The 27,002-nt window shown below is 44.4% G+C and overlaps 1 protein-coding gene and 1 long non-coding RNA gene across 5 annotated transcripts in view; one reads left to right on the forward strand and one right to left on the reverse strand.

Moving 5' to 3' along the window:
* The window catches only part of rhbdf1b (rhomboid 5 homolog 1b (Drosophila)), a 31,046-nt gene that overhangs the window by 1,140 nt on the left and 2,904 nt on the right, over nt 1-27,002 (forward strand). Inside the window, exons 1-10 of one of the 4 annotated variants that reach the window (XM_035533587.2) lie at nt 9,242-9,546; nt 19,444-19,596; nt 19,875-20,020; nt 20,658-20,771; nt 23,693-23,906; nt 24,081-24,293; nt 24,894-25,016; nt 25,301-25,464; nt 26,141-26,392; nt 26,809-26,920. In XM_035533587.2, coding sequence (XP_035389480.1) covers nt 19,474-19,596; nt 19,875-20,020; nt 20,658-20,771; nt 23,693-23,906; nt 24,081-24,293; nt 24,894-25,016; nt 25,301-25,464; nt 26,141-26,392; nt 26,809-26,920 — 1,461 coding nt within the window. In that variant the 5' untranslated portion in view covers nt 9,242-9,546; nt 19,444-19,473. Of the gene's footprint in view, nt 1-9,241; nt 9,547-12,478; nt 12,611-19,443; nt 19,597-19,874; nt 20,021-20,657; nt 20,772-23,692; nt 23,907-24,080; nt 24,294-24,893; nt 25,017-25,300; nt 25,465-26,140; nt 26,393-26,808; nt 26,921-27,002 lie in introns of those variants that run through there. The other 3 variants (XM_035533586.2, XM_081697216.1, XM_081697217.1) reach the window with 3 other exon arrangements.
* On the reverse strand, nt 7-5,755 carry LOC113574885 (uncharacterized). Its single transcript, XR_003410362.3, has 3 exons — nt 5,494-5,755; nt 3,911-4,389; nt 7-3,029 (listed from the first exon to the last, which is right to left on the reverse strand). It is a non-coding gene; the product is annotated as an uncharacterized LOC113574885 (long non-coding RNA).

The following is a 27,002-nucleotide window of genomic DNA, read 5'->3' on the forward strand; positions in this document are numbered from 1 at the left end:
GTAAGTATGCGGGAGTTTATACCTTTAACAATTTGTAAACATAAGTAAAGTATTTATAGTATTTACGTTTTATTATAATCTATATTTTAGGCCAATATTTGAAGCCTATTTGAAGGAATTGTGCTTGTGGAAGGGAACAATGGGTTTTCCATGTGACTAATTACATTAATTTGATCACTAGGTGGCAGTGGTAACCTTTGCGTTTATAGTAGTACAGTTAACCACATACCCTCATGTAATAGGATTCGGTATAAAACTAAATAAATGGAAAACTTAATTAGTAAACACAGAATAAATTAAAGAAATTTGCTTGCAATGCAAGTTTGCTTGCATTGTTTGCTTACATTTTTACCTGTCAAATTACACATATAGACACACAGACTGCACTCTGTATCTCAAGGTCTGTTCTTACTTTAAAGGGGATATTTATTATACAAAATTTACAAACATGTCTCTTTGCTTAACAAAGAGGAGTCCTTGTTTCATTTCTATGAGCAGAAATATGCTCAATACAGGGACATGGAAATGCAATCAGGCAGTTTGTCTCTGCTGTAATCCTATTGCTTGATGATTAGCAACCCTATGGATGACCAACCCTATGGTCCTCCTATGTTAAAGTACAGAAGAACAAGTAAAAACCAACCAATAAAGGGATGGGCATGTTGGTTCTTGCAATGTCTGTAGGATGACTTTGTGCTTGTAAAAACTAGATTGCAAACTGGGTGCTATTGTCACAGATTACTCTGGAGAACTTGGAATATAATACAACACACAATATGAATTATGTTCTTCTAAAAAAAATTGTTTATTTGTTAGTGTATTGAATGTCCATAGCCAGCTGTTGGCATACTGCAGAGGCCTGAGAGAGACTCGCATCTACCCTGTAATTTACACATGTGTAGGTGGCATGTGTGAGTCCCCTGCAGGAAGGAAGTGGGCTAGCGAGCATGCTCTCTCCTGCACGGCCAGCTACTTCACTATACCTGCAGGGCAGTCACCACACATGCACCTGGAAGTTCCTGTTACAATCAGTAGAGCAGGAAGAGGCATTCAATTGGCCTATTGCCAAATACTGGATGGCAGGTTTGTGAAAATTTTTGCAATGTGGAATTTTTGATAATTTTGTACATAGAATCTGATGTGATGCGCGCATATTGGATTTCATGAGTGTTTACTTAAGTAAAAAAGGATAAGTAAAAAGAATAGACCATGTTATTGAAAAAAATAGAAGTCTACATTCTGAAATGTTTTAGTAAAAGGTTTAACAGTATTTTCTCCTATAGGTGTGGTTATATGTGCTTTAAAATCTTAAGCCATCCACCTACACCACTCAAACACACACACACACACACACACAAAGAAACTGAAAAGTCCTTTCAATAGAAGGTATTCACTGACATTCGTGTCAACGAGAAGAAAGAAAAGTCACGCTCGTCCTCTGAGTGAACTCTCTGAACATAACTCTTCAGAGGATCTCCTTTTTACGCAGAGGAAGTGTTACATGTGAGCCCCTTAATACCAGACACACATGACAGTGGCCACTTTCAGCTCACCACCCTACAACACAGCTCAGCCTGCTGTATCTGAGAAGGCAGGAAGCTTTGTGCTAAATCTCACGAAGTCACACACTACAGTTCCCTGTTCCTTGATTAACTCATTTGGTGGCTCATGTAGACCATTTTCATCAGAAGAAAATTTGATTTTGCATAAACACAAACATTTTGAGGTATCATCGCATGGCCATTACTCAGTGCGGATAACATCTGAGGAGAGTAACAATCAACAGCAGACACAAAGCAAGAAGCAAATATTCTTCTTTGCTGTCTTGTTTTTTTCCCGCTGCTTCTGAGGTAAATGGGGGGCGGGGGTGTTCTACACACACATAGCAGCAGTTACAGTAACCTCACTCAGTTTCTTTTTATGTGAACGGAAGCCAATTCCAGCTCAAAACCTCTGTGTCCTCCTGCTGTGTTTAAATGCAGGCCTAGTGTGGTGGCATTAGAACCAGTGTAAGGATGTGATTCCAGGCAATTTTTAGCACAGCTTCCTGTCTGCAATCTGTGCTGGAGAGCTGCACACTCTGTAGTAAAAGCCCATGTCCTTCGTCTATGCATTGTAATCGGGCTTCACAAAGGGGAAAGGGACTTGTGCATTTCCTGCACGTACTTAAGAACAGTACAGGACTCAAAGGCACAGGGAGCGCAACCTTCACCGGGAGCTTTCACTGGAGCTCGAGGCCTTTTCCTGCATCAGTGCCCTAATGGGCCTTATTCTGAACACAGGAGGCACTAGGCTGACAGTGCAATGCAGAACTAAAAGGAACTTGTAGCCTTATAATGTTCTGATATCGTCATGGGGACCTGGTTTTCATTAGGGGTCCTTGTTTTATAGTTTGGTAATTTTAGTAACCCATGCCTATACAGTTATATTCAGTTCAGTTTCCTTTATTATATCCGAAGAGGAAATTTATATCCAAATTAACATATGGATGATGCACTGTTGAATTTTGTCTAATGAATCAGATTATATACAACTCCATATATATCTTCCATGTCTTCACTATCCAACATGTTGATGGATGAGCTGAACAATAAATATTACAAAGCAGCAAAATTCCCCTGTCCTGTATGTCACTGGACAGTCTCCTGCAGATATATGGGCTACTCTGCTGTTTGGGTAATAATAATAACAGCGGTACTTCCCGACCTGGGGGACTGTTCTACTGCGCTTCCTCTTGCTCTGCACTCTGCCTGTCAGTAAAGCTCTGGCCGTGTTCCCTTCCAGCTTCATATTTGATTCGACACAGCCAGTGGGTGCTGAAAACCCGTTTCATTCACTTTGCAACTGTTGGAAACCGCGACCGTTGGATGTGCCCTGGGCTCGCTGGGGCCTGACGAGGCTTCCACTGGCGCAGCGTGCTCAGGTCATCAGGAGGAGCGGGCCACATCAGCGTGGTGTTCCTCTGAAGCCATGCCAGCACTGTCTCCTTCTCCGGAACTCTGCTGGGGACCAATGGGCTTTGGAGAGGTCTTGAGACGCCAGAGAGCGAAAACCGGCAGTCAGGAGTCAGCCAACGGGAAGACACCATACAGGCAGAGAGAGAGAGAGAGAGAGCGAGAGAGAGCGAGAGAGAGAGAGAGATAGAGAGAGAGAGAGAGAGAGAGAGAGAGAGAGAGACAGAGACTGTGTCCAGGAGGGATCTGGGGGAGACTGTCTAAACCAGCTGCTGCTCTGCACTGGCCTCCAGAGTTCTCTCTGCAGTCCTGCGCTCCCTGTTTATCTGCAGAGAGTGTTAAGCTATCTGCAAGGTTATGTAAATTGGTGCCATGTATCATCATCTTTTTGAGCAGTTTACATCGATAGGCAAATCCTACATTCTTTGGTTATGGCATACAGAAAATGTGAGTGAGGACTTATGTCTCATGTTAGTTCAACATTCATCATGTGGCTGTGATATAAAAGAGGTTTGAAAAGAAAATGGACATTTCAATGTGAAATTGAAACTTTCAGTTTGTACAAAATGTACTGGACATTTGTTCAAATTTTACAGGATGATAGTAATTTTCAGTAAACCTTCTCAAATTTGCCAAAAAAGTAATAGGCCTGTTGATCATCCTGGCAAGTTCCAGAATGTCTATCTCACAAAAGCATCCTGACAAAGATATATCACTAGGTCTGAAGCCCACACTACCACACACAACTTAACAAAAGAGGCACTAGTTACACAGGTAGTGGTAACTCTTCCACCATGCATTACCACAGCTTCCCTGACCCTTAAACGAAGGCTGAACAGCACAAGGTTCGGGGGAAAACCACTGCATTCAAGACACAAGAAGCTAATGAAACACACAGCTCTGCACTGGTTCAGCTAATATGTTGAGATCTCACACTTACACATCTTAAATCTTACTTTCTGTAGACTTTATCACAGTGGTTCTCTGAGCTGTCTCTCTCCGTCCACGTCTGTATGAACAAGACAACACTAGTGCCAGGCTCTGCACTTCAGCAAGACGATGGAGATGAGTCAAGCCCTCTGGCTGATCCATGTAAGGCTGTATATCTGATCACCTAAGTGTAATGAGAACCAGGACCTCCTTGGTGTATTTGAAATTCCACAAGAGCCTTTTGAAGTCTGACAGGGGACCAGTGGGAACAGCTGGGACCTCTCTCACGGGGCCACGTGGGTGTGGCTGAGACCGTGATGAAGATAAAAGGGCCAGTCACAGAGAGGTTGCCAGGGCAGGCTTCCGAGCAGTCGGCACTGCTGAAGTGCACTCCCCTAAGCACGGGCGCCACTGCGCACAGGATGACAGACTGTCCGTGTCTTTTGGATCCTTTCTCACGTGCAGACGCTGCTCACATGTCAGTGTGGAGGTCTGCTGCTGGAACCTATCATGGGAAATAGCAGACATGTCAGGTGCGCCCACCAATCAGATCAAGGGCACACAGATGGCCTAAGGAAATGTAATAAGTCCAGCCATTACTAAGTGATTTGCCAACATCTATTGAAAAAACTATCGTGATACAAAGCAAATGTCTTGTAATATCTTTTTTTTTTTTTTTTTTTTTTTTTAGGTATGAGACAGCAATGTTATTAGACACTACATCAATGCCACATGTTGGAAAAGTTATGATGTACTTGTGATATGGACATGGATTCATCAGTATTCATCAGGATGTTTTTTTTTAACCTTTTAGTTACTTGGTAATAAATCAACATGTGGTTTTGTCCTCGCAGACTGCAGTACAGTGTTCTAAGTCAGACTATAAAAATACATTTGTATTCATAATCACCAGGTTTTCTTAACAATCTCATTTGTGTTTTGGTTGGACCTCTGTGAGGTTCTGGTGGCTAACCCAACCTCCCCATGTTCCTTTGGTGATGAAAGACCCTCCATACCCTGGTCCACCATCACTCATTCTGTCCAGAGGTCAGGAGGTCAGGGAGGGGGTTCAACGATCAAGGCCAGAGGTTATGTCTTCTTTATTTAAGCTTGCACCCCTAACCATCAGCATCTTGTAAAATCGGAGTTATTTCCCTGCAAAACCATGCAAGGGGCCCAGCCACTCCCCTGAGTGCTCTGTCGCTATCAGTCCTTTTGTCATGTATGAATTACGTTCCATTTATGTTTGCATGGCCATGGATTTTTGCAAGAAAAAAAATATTTTTGTATTTAAAAATATATGTTCCAAGCAGTTTTATTTCAATAAGTTCCATCAGTTGGTTTTATAGTGGAACATGGCTGACCATTTGAGCATGTCCATAAAAGCATTTCCCTTTGAGCCTCATAAGAGACGTGGCAGCTGCTTCCGTATTGCCGTTGAACTGTAAGCTGTGGTTCAGTGGGTAATGTGGATTTGCGTGTCTTGTGATGTTTCAGTGCAGCATATCATGAGCAGGGATAGCGCGTTGGGGAACCTTCATTCTGCCATCCTGCCTGTTCTAGGTTTATGGGCCACTGTGGGACCCTGATAAACGTTTCCTCTACTCACAGCAGGCTAGGAGCTTCTCATCTCTGTACCGCCTTGAGGCTCTGCTAGAATAGCTACAGTCTGCCTGAAGCAATCCTTCACCCTCTGGATTCCATGCATTCCATCTCCCGAGGGTCCTCTGGAAGGCATGCTCTCTGCAGCAGACGGGAGCACATGGCGGAATTAGCCTTCAAGCTGAAGAGCACTGTTTGTCATTAGAAAATGTACATTATTATTCAAATTTGCTGGCAGCTTAACTGTCATGCAAACCACTAGATGTAGCATACATGCAGGCTCAAGGTTTGAAACATGATTGCTGTCCCATTAGCGTGTTTGAATTTGTATTGAGATGTCTTTGTCAAGCAGGGGCATAACTATCACCAGGGCATTGGGAGATACTCATATGAAGAAGTCTTCTCCCTGGCACTGTGTGACGGTCTGTGCTTTCAGAACAGCACGCTTCAGCATCTACTGTCTCGCTGGTGTTAGGGTTTGTCAAGAGGAGGTGAGGGAGACTCTGAAGGTCTGAAAGGTCTGAAACCCTCAGAGACTCTCATCATGACAGAGCTGAGGTTTTTTTTTCTCCCTCTCTCTCTGTGAGAGGTGAAATAACTTAATTTTTTAAGCCATCACTTGTCTTTATTATTTTCATTCCATTAAAATAAAGATCCCCATTTGTCTGACTTTTGTATTTCATACGAAGCAGATCCAAACAAGCTGTATTGCTTAGGTAGCTTTCTGTTAATTATGGGAAAGTGGACTTTACAGGGCTCCGTCCTGGGGGCCTGAGGGTCCTTCACTGTTACTGATTAACAGAGTTTAAGGGGTGCTTTAGATGCACTCACTCCACTGGCAGTTAATCGTTTCCTTTTCCTCGTTAATTGAATCTGTCCCAGGGGAACGAGCCAGCCAGCCCTGATCATGTCCCACTGTACCCGCAGCAGTACAGTTAGCACGCAGGGACCAGCTAACTCATAGCTGCTTTATGACTCAGTTTGTTAATGAGGATATTTTTAGCGATTTACTGTATTGTTTGTGCATGCACCAGATTTAGTTATGCAAAAAAAAAAAAAAAAGTATTTCCTATTTTTGCAATTTGTCTTGTATCTTTTCAGTTATTTAAAAATGGTAACATCTTTGTAATCTAGCATGTCACAGATAATTAAAATGGACTTTGTCTTATCGGAAATGAAATGTTTGGGTGGTTCTGTTCCCTCAGCCCTCCTGCATTACGCATACTGTTCCTGAATTCCTTCCCAGATTCAAATGTATTGTTTGAAGGAGAAAAAAAACTTCCTGTAACAAGCGCATGTTGAGTAGTACTAGAGGCTGATGTCATTAATCAGCTGTAATGAGGAAACACAGTAAGTTTTTACATTTACATTTATGGCATTTAGCCGATGCTCTTATCCAGAGCAACTTACAAAAGTGCTTTGTCATTTACTCATAGAATACATCCTAGCCAGTACAGTAGAGTCCAAGATACCAATGATCTAGAATACTGATCTAGAATACTGATCTAGAATACTGTTTAGTTTGTGTATCACTATTGACTAGGCTAAATTACGAATCAAGATATAAATGTTATATTTGATATTTAACATATCCTTCGTCAGTATCTAAGAGCAGACCTCTGAATGACACATGGTGAATTGGAGAACCATGAGTTTTTAAGCAACAGGACGGGGTTGAATTTCAGGTCAGGTCATAATGCTTTCCATCCGTGGAGATGTACTGTCATCTGTGTTCCCCTCTCTTTGTCTCCGCTTCCCCCCCATCAGCACATACCACTAAATCTCCCCTGCTTCTCCCGTGAATGGACTGATCCATCACGTGAATGTCTTCCTCTGATACCTTTTCCTCTTTTTCCTCTTTGTAACAAGTGGGCCCATATTTAACCACAAACCTCCGTGGCATTTCTGATTGGTTCTGCTGGGCTGGCCGTACAGCGGCATCAGTGTGTTAAATCAAATCTCTCCTCACCTCACTCCTTATGCACAGTGCCTGAGGGGCAAGGGATAACTGCAGCTTTCCAGAGGAGAAGCGAAGCAGTTCACTCTGGGCCTCACTGCTCAACCTGGCAATGGGCCAACAGAGAAGCAACACGAGCACAACTGTTGCTGTGGCGAAAAGAAAGAAACATCACTGGTCTGAATTTAAGTCAGACAAAATAATAATAATAATAATAATAATAATAATAATAATAAGTTTAATTTAAATAGTGCCTTTCACAGACTCGAGGTTACAAAAACAATAAAGGAGGAATAGTGAAAAATAAATACATAAATAGGCGGAGCATTCAAATATACTTGTTCCATGTCTTTGCAACAAATTTCCAAGCATTTTCTTGCATAAAATGTATTCTGAACTGTGTTACCAACATCCCAAACACGTTTTTCTTCCTATTTTCTGAAATTTCAGAATGTCTCCTTGCACTGTATCAGGTCCCATTAATAACCTACTGGTAAAAAAAAAGATGTCCAACTAAAACACGAAACGTTCTCTAAAGGTGGAGAGAGAGAGAGAGAGAGAGAGAGAGAGAGAGAGAGAGAGAGAGAGAGAGAGAGAGAGAGAGAGAGAGAGAGAGCTGGATGGGAGGCTCATCCTCATTCCAGCCCTGGAAATTCCCTTCCGGAAGTTTGTCCATCCTGCTGCAGGAATGTTTGTGGCTCTCGTGTCCACACGCAGAGACAGTCCGTGCTGCACGTTCTACAAACTTTTCTGTGGATTTATTCTCTCACCATGTCAGAACATATCAGAATTCATGGTACTTTGAAAGAGAACTTATCCCACACTCCTAGAATGTTTTTGTTGAAAGCAACGGTTCATTTTGCTTAATGCCATTTTGAAAAACAAACAAACGAACAAACAAACAGAGACAGACAGACAAACAGACAGACAGACAGACAAGCAAGCAAACAAACAAACAAACGGACGTATTTCCTGCTAAAACAGATGTAATTTAGCCTTATTTACCGTGTCCCACTCTCTTCTGCCTTTTTTGACCCACTTTTAAAGTGTTTCTGAATCTGTTCAGCGTGTGTGTACGCCTTCACGTCCACAGGCTGGACAAATGTCCCCTTGCTGTATATTCATGGCGTCATCCTTTCCTCCACATCACTGTTTCTGGCTCAGGTCTTGTTGCGGCTGCCACAGTTTCTCCGCGCCCGTGCGACTGAGGCTGTTAGTGCACGAGGCTGGTCCTCTGAAGCTGCCTATTCTGGAAATCTAACGATGCATCTCGGAGTCTAACACCGCACTGAATGCATTAAAAGAATGTAAGAAAGATAAGGTGCCGTTTCAATATGCTGTGTATAGAACAGCCCAAACCAACATGAATCAAGCTACCAGACTTCTCGCTGAGTGCCTTATCAAGGCGCTGTGATGACCTACGGATAGTTTAGTCTCCGTGGTCTCAACGCTCTGGTTTAGGTTTTTATTACTGCCTCCCTGTACCGTTTGACATGCAACGCTTAATTATAGAATAACATTTCAAAAGAATTATGTGGAAGTCAGAACGGAATTTGGAGTCAAATTATATTTCATTTCAGTTATCTTTCCCACTTTTTGCTTGGTCCCTTTTGAGCAAAATAATGACTTGTAGTTTGAATGACCTTTAACGCCTATACATTTTCCAGTTGCTTCCTTTGAGTTAAAAAAAGTAGTATGTGTTCGCTTGTTTACGCCCATAAATTTCACGATTGGTTTGAGCTGTCTGGACATTTAGCTGTCGCCTCCCACCCCGTCCAATTCTGTAGTGTGGACGAGCTGAATTACGGTACAGTGAGCAGTGTCCTGAACTGCTCGCCCAGCTCTGGGCTTCGTAATGGGAATGTAGACACAGGACAAAGAAAATTATTATTTTTTATTCCTTGAGTACGTCTATAATTTTGAAGATATTGTTTTGTAAAGTCTAAAACCACGGAGCCATTTGTTTTATAGTCGGTGTGCTTCTGTGTGGTCTAGTTAGGCAGTGACGGTCCTGATACCGTTTATTTAATGCAAAGAGACAGCGTCCTTCCCAACAGCGGTTAATGAACGGACACAGACGTTGACACTTCAAAACCTTTTAAGGTATGGCTTTATTTCAGCGTCCTATAGTAACAATCATAGTCACAACCATGATTTCTGAAGCAGCGTTTAAAGGAATGTGTACTTCTATGCACTATTTCGGTGGAACATGAGAGGATTGTGATACGAGAGTATATGAATACCCCGATCGGTTGCTACAATTATGTGACCAACAGATGTTGCCCAACCAGTGCAATTACAAATATCTGTTAATACGAGATGACGCTGTTACAGCGGGCTGCTGATGTGTAATGTCGCTGCACGGTTAATCTGCGTTATGTTAGATTAATAAGCATGCACCATCAGAGCTACCGTCTCACAACTGATTTTATTGAAGGATTCTGGCACCTTTTGTGTGGCTGTATTCTCGCGCAGGAGTGTATATTTCTGTTTCTATGCTATCACAAAGCGATTTTATACAGTTAAATATATATATATATATATATATATATATATATATATATATATATATATATATATATATATATATATATATATGTTTGCTGCACGTAAAATCTGATTGACATGATTATGAAATGCTTAGCAAATAGTTTGACTCCGACCACTAGCAGTTACACATATGCGTTTGCTCCAACTCCTGCAAGAACAACTGTGCACAAATTCCATAAAGAACCAGTACCAAACAGCAACACAATTGCATATATCTTCCTGAAACAAGGACACGGTATAATCGATGACACTGTATAAATCATTTGAAGTGCTTTCCACAGACTAGTTACACAGAGAAAAGGACAGGTGGAATGTGCCGTTCTGCGGGGAGTGTGGGAAGGTGTGTCAGGGTTTCAGTATAATCTGTATTTATATGCAGTGAGGATGTACAGTGTATGAACATGGAAAAAAACAACAGCTCTGCACACCTGAAAATAATATCTTGTGAGCAGAAGGCACACCAGAGTCCTTCCCACTTCTCTGCCGTTGTCCATTCATGTTGGTTGGACTTTCACCCACCCTGAGTGTGGAATGCATGATCGAGTATTTGAAATATGTGCACCGTGTTAACTTAATTTGCTTTGTGTTTCACTCAGATGTCACTCAGATTACACTCTGATGTTACACAAATGTTTATACTCTAGTTGTTCCCATGATGGATTACAGTCTCAGAGCCATGGATTATTGTTTGTACCCACTAGCCACATGCGCCACTGAACTATAAAAGCAAACAGTTGGCATCAGTTGGCCACTAGATTTAATGATGCTGGAATACATTATACATAATTTTCATTAATACATCAATTTCCTTATTAGCCTTTATTGTATTTCGTGGTTTATGAGAATATTGTACATTTGCAGTTTATGAGAATATTGTCCCGGTCCTCGAGGAAAACCTTTCCCTTTCCATGCATGCGTTGATGTACTTCACCTTCAGATTTCCATTTAGCCAGTGCACCCAGAGATCTCTGCTTTTTGGGTTTGAGTTCAGATGACGCCTTTGTGCGTGAGCAATTGTGATCTATTCTGTGGGTTTTATCCTGAAATGGTGCATTATATTTACCGCTGCACTCTGACATTGTCTCATGCCTCAGATTGATAAAACAGTGTGTCCTGTGTAAAGCAGTAATAGAGTATTCCTGAATACTCTATGCAGTTTAAGTTCCTGTGGCCTAAGTCTTCCAATTGCTCAAAGTCTCTCTCTCTCTCTCTCCACTGGTGCGTCCTCTTTCTGTGATCTCTCTGGCTCTGAATATAACCACAGAATTTCCACAGTGCATTCTATTATCTTTTTGTCTTTTGTAGAACAATAGTAGATTAGGGGCCACACACTCAGCTTGTCCACATGAGAAACAATCTACTGGAATAGAATAATCTAAGTGCAGATGATGAGAGAGCCCCAAGGGAAGAAATCAGAATCTCAGTGAATCGTCCATGACAAGGCTAGGAAAGTTTATTTGCACAAAATATAATTCAAAGGGCTTTACATAAACACGAAAAAGCAGAGCATAAAAGTATAAATAAATCAAATACCAATGTATATAGCGTAAGTACAGAAAGAAACAAGACAGTGTCCTAGGAAGACATTCACTGTGATTAAAGGAAAGTCAAGAGAGAGAAGAGGGTGTGGGGCATAACCTAAAGTTAATCGAAGGCAAACGCATCACATGACGTGCATATGGCTTGCTGTGAAGTCAGTGTTGTGCTGAAATCACTGTAGGCAGCTATGCAAGTAACACTTCACACATAATGAAGCCTTGTATCCTTCCTCTGAGAGGATTGCGCATAAACGTATGCTGGAGCTTTCTTGAAGCACTCGTGCCAACAGATTGGTACGTGTACACACTCGTGTGTCTGTCAGTAAGCTTTGTAATATAAGCCAGCTATGATTAAGAGAAAAAAAATCAAGCACGAGAAGAACTTCCGAGGGTTTTTTTTTTAAGAAAGATGTTGATTTTTGCTAAAAGATAAGATTGTGCTCTAGTTTATGTAGCTATAGTTGTAATTGTCTGTTTGCTTGCTTGCCAGGGTACAGAGTTGGATGTTTTCAAAATCCATTGTAACTGTGTTTCCAGGGCATTGCATATATTTTTTTGTCACCCTACTCTTCAGGACATTGTGACTCCTCCTGAAGGTTTATAGAAGTAATGGATGACCTAAAATAGATGCCTGTAAAAGCCTTAATAAGACTGAGTCAACTGTTCACCATGACCAAGGCAAAGTCCTTTTACAGCATGCACAACTGTTTCATGGTATTAGAAGTGCAAAATACAATTAAACAAATTACAAGTGGAAAGGGAGCCAAATTGCCAGTTATTAACATTAAATTGATAGTAATGCACAGCAGAAAGGCCTGGGGGAAAGCACTTTAATAACATGAAAATGAATTATAATGATCAGTCTCTAACTCTCACTTTGTCTCTTTCTTTCATACACGCACGAACACAGTGTTCAAAATGCGTCCGGTTCTGCCATGGATGTGTGTGGGATTTTGAGGAGGGCAAATCAAGCCTCGACATGCTTCTGTCAGTGTGGGAAATCAACTGGTGTATTATTTCAGAAGTTTCTTCCGAGCTGAGGTTTCCTATCTCAATCTCCTTTCTGAAAAAAAAACCAGGTATAACTTTACACACACACACACACACACACACACACACACACACACACACACACACACACACACACACACACACACATATATATATATATATATATATATATATATATATATATATATATATATATATATACCACGCGTTTCAATCGTGTTTTTAACATGTCCTCACCCATACCACCTCGCCGTTCCCCTTGGAGGATCGAGTGGATGAGTGAACACAAACATCCGCTTCTGCAGAACTCACCCAGAAAGCATTGCCAGTTTCCATTTGAACAGGGAACCCAGTGGCGGACAGAGCCATTCGTAACACCGTCAACTGAACGTTGTGAAACTGAATAATGCATCACGGTCTATTATAGCCCGATAATAGATCCAGATCTGCCATCCTTTTTGCCAGCCTGCTTAATTCTCTCACCTCACGCTCTCACCAGAGGCCTCTGGAAACATGACGCCACTTTATCTGGGGTAAAAATCGCATGCGTAAGCTGCACGCCTCTGGCGGCGGCAGTGCCGGCCCGCTCGTAGCAGAGCATGAGCTACGGCACATCGGGGTGGGTGCTGAGTCAGCGAGCAGCCTTCCCGGAGCAACGGGCTGTGGATTCCTGTAAAAGCGGACTGCAGTAAAAGGAGTTCCTCCCTGCTTCAGCTTGACCTCTGCCTCGAGTGAATTCATTGTCTTAGTTGAGGAACACTGCGATTCGAGATGTCATAGATTTAGTGCAGCTTGATAAAAAAGGCTGATATTAATGAGCACGCGTTACGTAGACAAATTAGATAAAGTCTAGGTAGGAGAGGAATTGTCATAGATTCTGTCACAAAATTCAAAATACAGCCTCTCATTTATTTACCAGAAAGAATCGATTCAGAGCCTTTTATTTGCATACTTATCTCCTGAAATATAACCTTCTAATATCCTTTTCAGTGACCGCTTTCCTCTCTCACCCAAGCCGCATCTGTGCACAATTAGCGTTTTGTTTGTATACAGTGCAAGCCAGCAGAGGAAGTTCTCATGTTGACTCCACTGCTTGACCACGTCTCATAATGAGCTCCATTGTGGAAGCAGCCGCCTCTCTGACAATGGCATGAACCGCCCCATCGATCCCTACTGGTCACACACACACATACACACACACAACCTTGGCCCGTCTGTGCTATCCACGCCCTTCCGAACCTAGGCAAAACAAATCCTCCCTGCACGTGCCACACACAGAGTGTATCCTAAGAGCTGCAACGTAGCAGGCATCGCAAAAGTGTCAGGTTTACTGTCACAAACTATTTAAAGAGGGCCTTTTTTATGTGTTTGTTACAGACTAAAAGATGCCTGGAAGCCTTCCACATTTTATATGGTCTTCCAGTGGTTAAATATATCTTAAATTCTGGTTGTTGCTGGATGCTACCATGGCCTTATGACCCAAGACTAGAAACCTAAAGCCCAAATCTCTCTATTTATGTGGCAAATGCTTGAGTCTTAACTAACCCTGATTGTAATTGTGGCTCCATGAGTGAGTTTAAATTATAGCATGAGAGTAATGACTTACAGAATGAATGTAATTGGTTACAGTAAAGACTTGGTGTCTACAGTGTCGTTTGGGAAGGGCACCTCCGTTCGGTGTGTGCACCCGTGCCATGCTGTCACGAGTTCGTGGCTTTAACTGTGTCTAGCACACAGCCACCAAGTCTGTCCGGGCCTGACAGGCAAATGTATCCTCCTCATTTCACTTCCTGACAGCAAAGGCTGTTTCTTTCATTGGAAAGTCTGTGCATTAAATTAAGAGTTTTCAAGCAGTAATCACTTCTTGTGTTTTAAAGTGTTTTATTGCTCTGGATGCACGATGGAGTCATGGGCGTGCAGAGGTAGTGTTTGCCTTGGACAGATGGGACAGGGTGGCTGATCCAGTGCCATTAGCTGACATTCTCAATGCGAGGCAACGCTGGGCCACCAGCAGGCTGCAGTCTCTTCCGACCAGTGGACTCTCTTCAACCCGGACTGCTCCAGGAAGCCGGAGCGCTGGAAAGAATTTAAATGGAGATCACATGTCGCTCAAGCATGCGACACGCATGCTCCTCTGAACTCCCACTGACTGGGAAGTGGCTGTTTTCTTGAGACAATGAGCTACTTGTCGGTGAGCCAGGAGATGGCTCTGGAGGGTCTCAGCGAGACCTCTCGTAGCATGGCTAGACCTTGGTCCTCTTCTCCCATGCATCCCGTGCGCATGCTTAGCGTAGAGCATGACCCCGTTTGAAAAGGGTCAGGTTGGTCCTGTGATCATTCATTGCATGCATACTGCAAACGCTCAGGCCGCAAGAAAGCTCTCTCGGCGGTTCCTCCTCTGACCTCGCTGCAGTTGGACCCGTCCCATCAGCAATGGGTCGGGGGAGAAGGCAATGTGGCCGTGCAGAGTATCCACGGAATTCCCTGGCACGCGGAGAGAGCCAGGCCCTCTGCCCGGACAATCAGGCCAGATGAAAATCTGTGTCAGCGCACCCACTCAGCTGGGTCCTGTGTGGCCAAATGTGTCGTTGCAGTTATCAGGTGCTGGTGGATGTGCTCTCGTGCATGTTGTCTTCTACAGCTTCTGTCTCTGCATTCCTGGCGCTCATTACAGACTGTCTGAAATCCCAAAATCAAATATTCCAACTGCGTTTAGACAGAAGGGCTTCATAGGCTGCATAAATAATGCAAATAAAACAAACACATCACAGTGTCGGCAATGTGAAATTCATTATTGTGACAAGTCTGACCTAAAATAATCAAACCTTCAAAGCCATGGATGAAAAATGATATATCAGTATGAATAGAAATCTGTTTGAAAAAATCTTGAAATAGCTGCTTAATTGCTTTAAAATTAAAAGGGAGTGACAGTTTATCCCAAGATGAGGACAGGTTGTAACTAATGTTAACATAATGGGACATGCTGTTTGTTTTAATCATATGGGGCTCAATATTTGGTTGATTGTATAGGGATTCCAGGACCAAGTTAGGGAACAAGTGGGTGGTGGTAGCTCAGAGGTTAAGGAACTTGACAAGTAATCAGAAGGTTGCCTGTTCAATCCCCACTGTTGCTAAGTTGCAGCTGTTGGTAAGGCCCTTAACCCTCAGTTGCTCAGAAACATTGTTTTCAGGCCTAACTGTAAATTGCTTTGGGTAAATCCAAACCTTTCAGCACATTACCTACTTTGAAGTAGCAGTAATTTATGTAGGGTTTCGTTTGACATCAAATGGGTGATATTTTCCCTGCTTTCTGAGAGGAACAGTTATGTCTCTAGTAGCTCATGGAATTCATTTGACTCAGCTGTCTTTGTATGAGTGGGCGTGTGTTTCTAGAACAGATCTTGTTTGTGGGGGCTAATTTGTGTGTAAGTGCTAGACAGTCAGCCTACCATGGGACAGTCATGTGTTATGGTCCATTCTGGAAAGAATGATGAGAAAACGCTCGAAGCTTGAACAGATCAATTTTGTGGGCTTCATGGGAGAAGAGCATTATGGGAACCATACTGATATCTTTTTGAAGTCACAAATTCAATTCATGGCACTTGTAGTGAAATGAACATATACTTACAGCATACTGTAACAAATGCCTTAGTCCTGACTGATTCTGAAGAGGTCTTTGAAAGGTCAGAATTTCCAAAGTGTGACTAAAGCACATTTACTTCAAGGAAGAGCACAGGGAGAGGTCCATGCTGCTCACAGGAAGGAAGTGTTTGCCAAATGAGCTCATCCATCACTGTCCAGAAACACATGGACGTCTGACTCCCCCGAACCCCCCCACCCCAGCCCCATTCAAACAGTCAGACCCAAAGTCTCTCGCCACAACATCTGGCCTTAGTGAAAACACAGGCCATGTTTGCATTTCAGCACAGAGCAGGCCTCTTCTATTAGGAAGGAGGGTCACATGTTGTGACAGCAAGCAAGCCGACATTAAGGTTAATGAGGGATTATTACGGCGCATGCCCCAGAGAACTGTTCTTTCCAGGCCCATCCAGATGCTTTAAATGTTGCTGAAGTCCCTGATGTAGTTAGCCTTTGATGTTAGGTATGTTTCTTTCCACTTCACTGACACAAATCCTCAGGCAGCCGGCTGCACAGATCGGAGGAACAGTGCTAAAACTCGAAAGCAGATGGAAGAGACCAATGGTTTTGGGTTAATTGTAAGAGGAAGTATTATTTTTCTTGTGAACATGTCAATATCTGGGCTGTTGGGATTCCTAGTAGTGTACAAACATCCTGTGGCTCTCACACCTCTATTGAGCAGCATTTGTATGTCAAAATAATTAAATGAGAACTTTATAATACACAGGACACAAGAAATGACCACAAAAGCGTCATCATTATAATAGTTTGCTACGGATTTTAATAAAGATATACTTTTTATGCTCATTACTAGCTGTAATTTGAATGAGAATATATTTACTTTGTACATATATTGGCAAAGGGTGGCACTCATATCAAAACCTAGTTATGAACGTTTGTTTTAAACATTGTTATTCAAAGTCAGCCTGCAGTTCTAGACTTCTCCACTGGCATGCACAGTGTTGTGGAGCAGGTACGGAGGGTTGGCGCTTGGCTACGTTACTGTTACCTTTTAGTTGTTGTTGTTTGTTTTCCTTTGTTTTCATAAATGCTGTGGGGGAAAAAAACATCATGCAACCTGTGTATTTTATAAATGTTTCATATACGGTATGTCCGTAGTATGTAGAATGCTGACCACCCGGTAGCCGATGTGTGGTGGAGTTTGGATGCACTTCTCTCCTTTTTAGTGCTGTATGTGTCACTGCCACAGACCTTCTAGATGGTCAAACCTTTATGTGCCTGTTTTCTGCCCAGATACCAGCTGCAAGTGCATTTCTCGGAAACGTTATGCACTTCAGGAATCAGTGGTATTTCAGTAATTGTTCCCGTAGTCTGAAATTATGGTTGGATTCTGATTGTAGAGCTAAGGTTTGGTCATATTTGGTCAGAAGCAATGAGAATGTAGCTATTTTCTGTGTCATAGTGCATATTTTTGTGTGCGGACATGGAGATTCTGGACAGTGGAGATTAATCACGTATCCTAGTGTGAAATCTTCGCTGCATGTGCTTGGAAATCAGGGAATGACATGCAAGTGCAGAGATAAGATATAAAATATACAATTTTAAAAAGGTGATTCAATACGTGCATGAGTTATTTATAGTCATAAAGAAAAAAAAATGCTCTGGACCTTAAACCACTGATTTTAATGCGTTTCTTTGTGAGGAAAATGTGGTTTGCAGTAGGATGTGGTGGGATTGTTGCTGAGGAACGCTATTTCAAGAATTGTGTATTTACCTTCTAAAAAAAAAAATACACTGGTTTCTTATTGCTCTGAAAACGCGCCTTTGCACCAAGCCAGAGCTGGTGAGAGGACATTTTATGCTCTCCCGTTGATTTGTCTGGTGCCACGTTCCATTATCCAGAAGACTGGAAATAGCTGACTACATCCAGGAAAGCTGCCTGGTGAAGCTGTCGGTGTTGAGTAGCACGTAGCTTGTTGTCCTTGGCTCTGGCACTTGGGCCATGGGTTCTTGGAAGTGATTTCAAAGTGAAACAAAGGCTCCGGTAATGACAGTCCACACTGTGCCATTTTCACCTCTGCTCCCTGAGCCAGGCCGCTGGAGTTCCAACATGAGCCTTTGATTTGGACAGTGCCCATCTGTCTGATTAGGACAACAACAAACAAAAAAAGTCTCTTCCTTAGTGAATTCTACTTGATGCCTTTTCCTTTCAGACAACGGGCTTTGACCCCATGTGTACAGCACAGGGAGGGTGTGGGGGGTTACGCAGTTCTCTGTGACCTTGGGGTGCTTTGTTTGAGACATGTCAGTAAATAACCAGGATTGCTGAAAACCCCTCTCCTAATCTCTCTGTTCAGCATGCTTCGTATTTCAATCACCGCACTCTGAAAGCACCTCTCGACACTGTGAATAAGAGATTTCTGGCCTGTTGAGCATCACAAGAGAGACTGAGTGGCCATTATGAAATGTGTCTGGTGCATGAAGAAATGCTAGATTGTTCGTTATTTAGCTGACGGATGCCTACTGTGTCTTGTCGGGCATTCTGTGTAGACAAACGTGGTTGCTTTTCGTGAGGCGGTAAAAAAAAAAATGTAAAAAAACCCCAAACAAACAAAAAAAAAAACTGAGGGAGAGTAAACACGTAGAGGGTTCAGATCGAATCACTACCAAACTGTTACTTGATGGTTTGTCGCATGACCACACTGTTTTGTGGTTCTGTTTGGTACAGAAAGTTCCAGCTGTTACCACTTGGAGACCGACCCATATTTGTGTATGCTAAGTGCCTGCCAGTCTCCTGTGATCCTGTGAACATTATTCTTAAGTGTTTGACAAAAGTTCGTGTTTGTTTACACTACACTAAGGGGGATTTGTAAAACTGTGGACCGTTTGAACTGTTGTGCACTTTGTAATCGAGTCGACAAGATCTCGTACACTGTGCAATGATGTAGGAAAACAGCACCCTCTTGTGTTCTGCTTCTAAACTGTTGATAATAATAATAATAATAATAGATTGCTAAGCGTATAATGCGGCATATACCTTATAGCCAAGAGGTGGAAATCAAGCCAAGAGGTAGCAATTCAGATAATGGCTCTTCCCTAATATGGGAGAGAAAAAACAGCAACCATTGTGTCCTCTGCACAGTTAGGGCAGGTCGTGACAAGAGGCACTCCCTCCTCCATATCCGCCTGCCAGAAATGAGGATTGGCACCTCACATAACGCAGCGTAGACGGTCCGCCCGGACTTGTGTGTGTGCTGAGCGTTCGAGGTTTCCTCTCTCTCTCTCTCTCTGCCCTCTCCAGGTGGCGGGCGAGGGGAGGGGGCAACCGGGCATGACCGAGGCCGACGGGGAGAGCGGCAGCGGTGGGCTGAAGGGGAAGGAGCCGCCGTGGCACCACCTGGACACCCCGACCGCGTGCGGCTGCCCCATGGACGAGCACAGCAACTTCCTGCAGGTACAGAGAGAGTTTCGGATTCCTAGCAGTTTCCCTGAATTCCACAGAGTATTCACAGAGTAATACACTTACAGAGTCTTGTGCAGGTGTCGGACACTGGTATTTGGTATCTTACATAAAGCACTGATATTACCTCTCTGTAATATATGCTTAAAAGTGAATGCACAACTAATTATGTGCTGTGTTAGTCTCTTGTGTAGCATGTGTTCTATACTTCTTCCGGTCATATGTCTCGTGTGGTGGAGGGTCAGTATTTCAGTGTATGTCCTCTCCTCTAGCCGTTCGCCCTTCATGGGCAGTACCTGCGCAGTGCCAGTGTGCCCACTGAGAACATCCTGCTAAGACGCCCGCTGACACTGGACCAAGACGCCTTCCGCAGACCAGCAAAGCAACGTAGACCCTCCCTATCCCAGACCATCAAGAGGTAGGGATACACACACACACACACTTTTACCTGCATAACATGCACATTATTTGCTTGAATTTACTTAATGCATATTAGCATAACGAATGTTCACTCTGTTAACCTGGCAGTCAGCACATTATCAGAAAAAAAGCAAAAGCTCCTCCTCTGCATGCTCTCACTGTTGGTTTTCATTTTCGAAGTTTTTATTTCTCAAAAGATGTTTAAACTTTCAATTTAAAATACATCCTCTTTTACAGTTTATCCAAGCCCTGTGTTCTGAGGATTCATTAGTATTGTGTACTGCATGAATATCGCTTACAGTAGAATATACATTTGTTCTCATTTGCATTGCATGCATCTATCACCTTCTGCTGTAACATTTTCTCCTCCTCTGAGTTTCTTTTTCTCTTTACCTCAGACCTTTCTGCTCACTGCTTATCTTTCCGACCTGTCGTTCCTACCTTTCCCATTCCTTACACTTTTCACGCCTGGTTTCTTTGAAATAAACCCTCCTCTAACTGCTCTCCCTCTCTGTCTCTCTCTCTCTCTCTCTCTCTCTCTCTCTCTCTCTCTCTCGCTCTCTTTCTCTCTCTCTCTTCTTCCTTTATCTGCCTCTTCTTCCTCCTGCTTCGCTCCGTGGCGCCCCCTGTCCCAGCACCGCGGGGAAGAGCGTGCGATTTCACCAGATGAGCGCGGTGCTGGTTAAGGGGCGCTGCTGCTCCCGCCTGAAGGGCCCGAGGCGCCAGTCACTGCCCCACATCGTCCTCAGGTACCGAGGAGGGGGTGGGCGGGCCACTCTGTGCCCCCCCCCCCAGTCCCACCCCCAGCCCCGCCCCATCCCACCTCTGCTAGCCAGGCACCGCTTCATGTTTCGGTCCATCCTGTAACTTAATCGCAGTGCAGTCACAGGCATTCATGAGCTTTCATTTAGACCAGCCGCATGTGTCTAGTGTCCGATCCTTATTAAACGTGCTCATATTTTAAGAACAAGGCGCACTACAGGACAACTCAGAGCTAAAGCAGCCATCCTCTAACTCAGAGCTAAAGCAGCCGTCTTCTAACTCAGAGCTAAAGCAGCCGTCCTCTAACTCAGAGCTAAAGCAGCCGTCCTCTAACTCAGAGCTAAAGCAGCTCGGAGCTCAGAGGACATGAGGACATGGCACGCCTCTATATAGCACACAAAGTGCATGCAGAGCTTCAGAGCTCACACGGGTCTGTGTGTGATCTGGCTGGATTACAAGGTCAACCATCTAATGGTCCCAGAGACTGCGGTCTGCCTGACTTCAAACGTCCAACTCTGCTGTTAAGTGTGAATGGCGGCAGCTAAAACAGAGGAACTTGTTATAACTGTCTGCGTTACTACGGGATGGACTGTAAAGAAAGCATCCGCTTTGATACCACCAGTTCTGAACAAGTTTCAGGCCTGTGGAACTGAAAATATTTTGGTCTGTAAACAAAAACACCCACCAGATGAGGCCTCCACAAATTAAGCGATGAGTAACAATGTCACGGATGACTTTAGACAGGCTTGCCTGAATTGGGCACTTTCTCTTCAGATGGCTTTGTGAAAAGGCCTGGACCGAGGGGGATGTTTGGTTATCACGTCCATGGTTGTAGAGCTGTGATTGGTCTGTGTTGAAGCGTGTAATCGCATCACCTCCGTGACTGTGGATCCAAACTCACAGCCCATGAGTCTGATATCCATCTTGGAGTCATGGAAATGTCCCAAATTCCATAACTTTGTTATAGCACTTTTGTTATTGTATTGGATTGGTGGTGTCATATGATATCCAGTAGGGATGAGACTCTGAGTCTCTGAGATGGATACCCTTTTAAAAATAGCCTTAATAAAAAAGCCATAGTCCATAGTTCATAACTTTTAACAGGTCTTATATTTACCTACTGTGTTTTACAAATTCTGTGTACCAGGGAGGTGAAGGTTTGGGTATAATTCATGCACATGTGTGTTTAAAGGAGTTTTAGTTGGTGTGTCCTGGGCTTGCTTCAGGCAGATGCATGTTCCCTCCCCCACCCACTTCATCAGCCAAGCTGGTCATTCAGAGTTTGTTTACATGCTCTCCTTAAACAAGCCCAGTAGGAAAGGCAGCTGGTGACCTGCCAATCAGTGGACCAGCATAGAGTGTGGATCTGAGTAGGAGCGCTCATCTTTAGGAAGAAAGACTGCGGAGAAAGAGCCTTAATCGCAGAGCACAGAATTTGCCGTGGCTGCTCAGTGCACGGCAGCGCATGTAAAATGGACGCAGGCCTGAGATTAAGCCTTCGTGTGCCAGGAGCCAACGTCTGGTGTTCCCTGTGCTCCCGGGAACAGGCATGACCTGTCCGCCCTCTTCGGATGAGGAGAGGTGAGTGGATGGAGAGAGCCTCAGCAAGGCTCAGTATTCCGCGTTAGCCAGGCCTGTTGTGTATGTTACCCTGTGTGTGGGTTTGCGTCGGGGTGAATCAGGCTAACCTTTCTAAATAATACCTTTTTTTGGGGGGGGGGGCGGGGTTGGTTTGATCTTTCTTGCACGTAAACTGTGTGGCACCCAACTCCACCTAACGGACACTGGAAGCTTGTCAAACAAGACAGGATTATTACTGAGCCCTTGTACCCTAAACATTGCTACCTCAATGGGATTAAAAGTAACTGACATGATTTCAGAATGTACTTGTGGCTCTTGTGCTTAAAGCAACTTTGATAAATAACTATGAAGTGTCTTGGAGTGTCTTTGCATTAGGTATGTTGTTCATATCAGGTTCTTTCTTTGTTGTTGCAGTGCTTGTGTGTCTAGCAGCAAACCAACTTGTCCGAACCACTGCTGCATAATTAAGGTCTTACTCTGCGGCCAGATCCGATTTGTTATTCTGGGCATTTTTGGCGTGCGTTTGTTTGAAGAGGTCAGGCACAGGTGACGTTCGACTCAGGCAGGCCCGTACGAGGAGCCTCTGGGTCTCTGGGCCCCTGTGGCTGTTGCAGGCCTATGCCTTACTGCCACGGGTGATGCAGAGCTGCTGTGTGTATTTTGTTTTTCGCATATGTTTGGATGTTAACTGAAATGAGTATCTTTCAGGGACAACAGCCATATAAACGTAAACATAACTGCCTTAGCCTCCCCTGCGTACCCCGACATGCCCCCCTCCTTCCTGCCCTAAAAGCCCCCCTCCCTCAGCCAATCCTCTCTGTAATGATGCACTGTCTGGGCCTGTTATTACTAAGTGTTCTCTATTCTAAACACTCCCTTCAGCCGCATGCTCTAAACAGTTTACACACGCATGCAAACACACACACACATACACAGAGAGAACACGAGAGTCCCCAGGTTAGTCATCATCAGTCTTGAGTATAACACAGAATTAGCAACTCATTCATGTCCAGATTGGAATGGAAAATGTTTTGGGAAATTACTGCTGCTTAGACGTAATTGCCGAAATTGTGTTAATGGGAAGAGCTCACACCCTTCACCCTGTAAGAGTAAGAGCAGGTGTTTTGAGCTCTTCCCTGGCAGGGCGTTGCTGGTTAATCACAACAATCAGGACACCATTAAGTTCCATTAAGGCCGTGTTCAGCCTCTCTGCTACACACAGACAGGTGTTCTCCATCACCGGGATGCCAGGGCCCATGGGAAGGGACTCTGGTGCTCCGCAGTAACCGCTGTGCTGTTTGGCCTGCGTTGGCCGCCCTGATCACAGGGGCACGGCCGACTGGTTCGGCATTGGCAAGGATGCCGACACCACCCAGAGGTGGCAGAGGAAGAGCCTGCAGCATTGTAGCCATCGCTACGGCAAGCTGAAGGCCCAGGTGGCACGGGACATGGACCTGGCCAGCCAGGACAACCTGTCCATAGCCAGCACAGAGACGCCACCGCCACTCTACGTGCCCCCGCCGCAGCGGGGCATGCAGAAGGTCAGTTGTCAACGGCGACAAGTTATCGCCACTGCGTGCACCTCGCATCTGTTCTCTATCATCTGGCTTTACGACTGTCATGGTATATGGGCTTATATTGGGTGTTTGTTTGCTGTTTCTTTGTTGTTTGTTTGTTGATGCCCCACGCCCCCACTCCACCCCAACCACCGGCAGATCGTGGACCCACTGGCCCGGGGTCGCGCGTTCCGGAACATGGAAGAGGCGGACGCGCAAGGTGGGCCTTCCCCCCATGCTCCTGTCACACCGGGCACCATCTCCCTCTGCTCCTTCACCAGCTCGCGTTCTGGCTTCGCCCGGCCGCCCCGCCGACGCAAGAGGGAATCTGTCGCCAGGATGGGCTTCCGGGCAGCTGCGGCCCTGGTGAAGGTCAGCTTGCGTGCGTCTGGTTGGGAGTTACATACTTAACAGGCACTCTTAGAAAATATTCCTTCCACATCTGGGACAATAGAGAAAGAGCAGACAAAGGGAACAACTAACAAGAGCAGCAACAGGTACAGATAGACTTTTTTCCGAGGCTTGTTCACTGCAGAGACAGGGAGATCTAGTTCCTCTGACACAAAGTGCACTTCCAGGGGTGTGGGTGTACTGACCACACCAGGGCGACACTTTTGCTTCCTTGTGTTTGCCGCTGGAATCTGCTTTGTAACCGATGAGTAGTGCGCCTTGTCGGGTGTGATTTCAGCCCGGTTCAGCTCAGTGCATCTGGACTACAGGCTGGGAGTGATGATAACACATGGCTTTAGTAATCCCATTGAAATGTTCATGTGTTAGCCAGCTAGAATAATCCGGAACAGAGATAATTCTGCCTCTGCAACAGCATTGGAATTATTTTAAATGTCATTCTTTTTTTTCATGTTTGGGACAACTATTGTTGTTGGTGCTGATGACTATAATGGTGATGATGATGGTGATGATGATGGTGATGATGGTGATGATGACGAAGGTGATGAATGGTGGTGCTCTCAGGGTCGTTCCGTGAGAGAAGGTACGATTCGCCGAGTGCACAGACGCAGTTTCACTGCCGCCAGCTTCCTTGAAGATGATACAGGAGATTTCCTCGATGAGCTGGATACCTCCTTCTTCACGAGGGTGAGCCTACCAATGTGTAACCATCTGACTTACTGTACGCCTGCAATGCCTTGACCTCTACAAGGCCTCTAATGACTGGCCCACTGGTCTCTCTCTCTGCCCCCTGAAGGCTATCGTGTGTAAAAGCACTTCAACTTTTTCACTATGGACAAAGTTTTATTATAAATCCCGTTAATAGGAATAACATATGACAACTAAATAAAATATCCTTATGACAAATAATATAGGTAGAATTTTAAAGACTCACTCTGTGGTGGTTGTGACAGAGCTGTTTGTGTGTTTAGGATGGACTTGTACAAGATGAACTATCTACGTACATGGACGACGTGTTCGAGTCACCCTCCGAAGCCGCCATCCGTGAGAATGATGCCAGCCAAGTGCCCGAGGAGTCTGACCTGACTGGCAGTGCCCTGGGCAAATCTGAGTTAGAGAGGAGCCACCTAATGCTGTGAGCTTCACACACACACACACACACACACACACAAAAGAGAGAGAGAGTGAGAGAGAGAAATACACACACACACACACACACACACACACACACACACACACACACACACACTGCAGCTCTTTTATGATAAAAACTGTCTCACTCACCAACTTATTCAGTGTACCACTCTTACCGGTGCATTGCAGATGCAGGTGCGCCACTCTTACAGGCACAGTTTCTTTTTCAACACATTGTTACCAAATGCTAGCGGCACAGCTGTGGGGCGGGACCACTGGGCACAGCTGTGGGGCGGGACCACTGGGCACAGCTGTGCTGCTGGGTGCCATTGCTGGACCCGCATCCAACAAGCATCCAGCCAGCAGGGTTCCAGTGGTCAGCGCAGCCCACTGATGAAGGACTACAGGATGGACTAGTACACATGCATTGACTCAGGAACCGTTATGAGTTTACATTTAGGTCACTGAAATTTACTCATCGCCCGAACATCAAAGTCAACTGTGACACAGAGAAGAAGACTGGGAATCTAAATATAAGCAAGGGCTGAAACGCTTTCAAGCGTGGACCACAGCTGCGTAGATTTACAATCGCTCATCCCGCTTTTCTCCACCTCCCCTTCCTGTCAATCTTTCCCTTTCTCTCCCTCTGTTTCTCTCTCCCTCTCTCTCCCTCTAAGGCCACTAGAGAGGGGCTGGAGGAGAGCGAGGGATGGCGTCCAGGTCCAGCCTAAACTGCGCTTATGTCAGGAGGTGGTGAGCGTGAGCGGGCCCAGACGGGGCCAGCGTATCATCACGCCCGTCAGGAAGCTCTTCGCCCGTGACAAACGCCCATACGGCCTGGGCATGGTGGGCCGGCTCACCAACCGCATGTATCGCAAGCGCATTGACAGCTACGTGAAAAGACAGATAGACGACATGAATGACCACAGGTGGCTGTGTCCCACATTACTGCTGCTTCTTTCTTTGATATTCAAACCAGAGAAATAATATGCTACAGACCACATGCACACTTTTACACATGCACATTTTTACACATGCGCAGTTTTACACATGCACACTTTTACACATGCACACTTTTACACGTGCATTTTTACACATGCACACATTTTTTGCACATGCACACATTTACGCATGCATACTTTTACACATGCACTCTTTTACACATGCGGTTTTACACATGCACACGTGTACACATACACACTTTTACACATGCACTCTTTTACACATGCACAGTTTTACACATGTACACTTTTACACATGCACACTTTTACATAGGTCCAGTTGCATTTTGATATTCCAGCTTTTATATGTCGATGTTCCAATGTCTTTTTTTGTTTTCCTGCAGGCCGTTCTTCACATACTGGATAACGTTTGTTCACTTGCTCATTACCATCCTGTCAGTGTCCATCTATGGCATTGCACCTGTGGGCTTCTCCCAACATGAAACTGTAGATTCTGTAAGTTGGACCTTCACATTAACGACTGAGCTATTTTAATTGCAACTGTGCAACTATTTATGATAGTACATTCATTATTTGA

Source organism: Electrophorus electricus, chromosome 15 (genome assembly GCF_041902795.1).
Source record: "Electrophorus electricus isolate QZ-2024a chromosome 15, ASM4190279v1, whole genome shotgun sequence".
NCBI lineage: Eukaryota > Metazoa > Chordata > Actinopteri > Gymnotiformes > Gymnotidae > Electrophorus > Electrophorus electricus.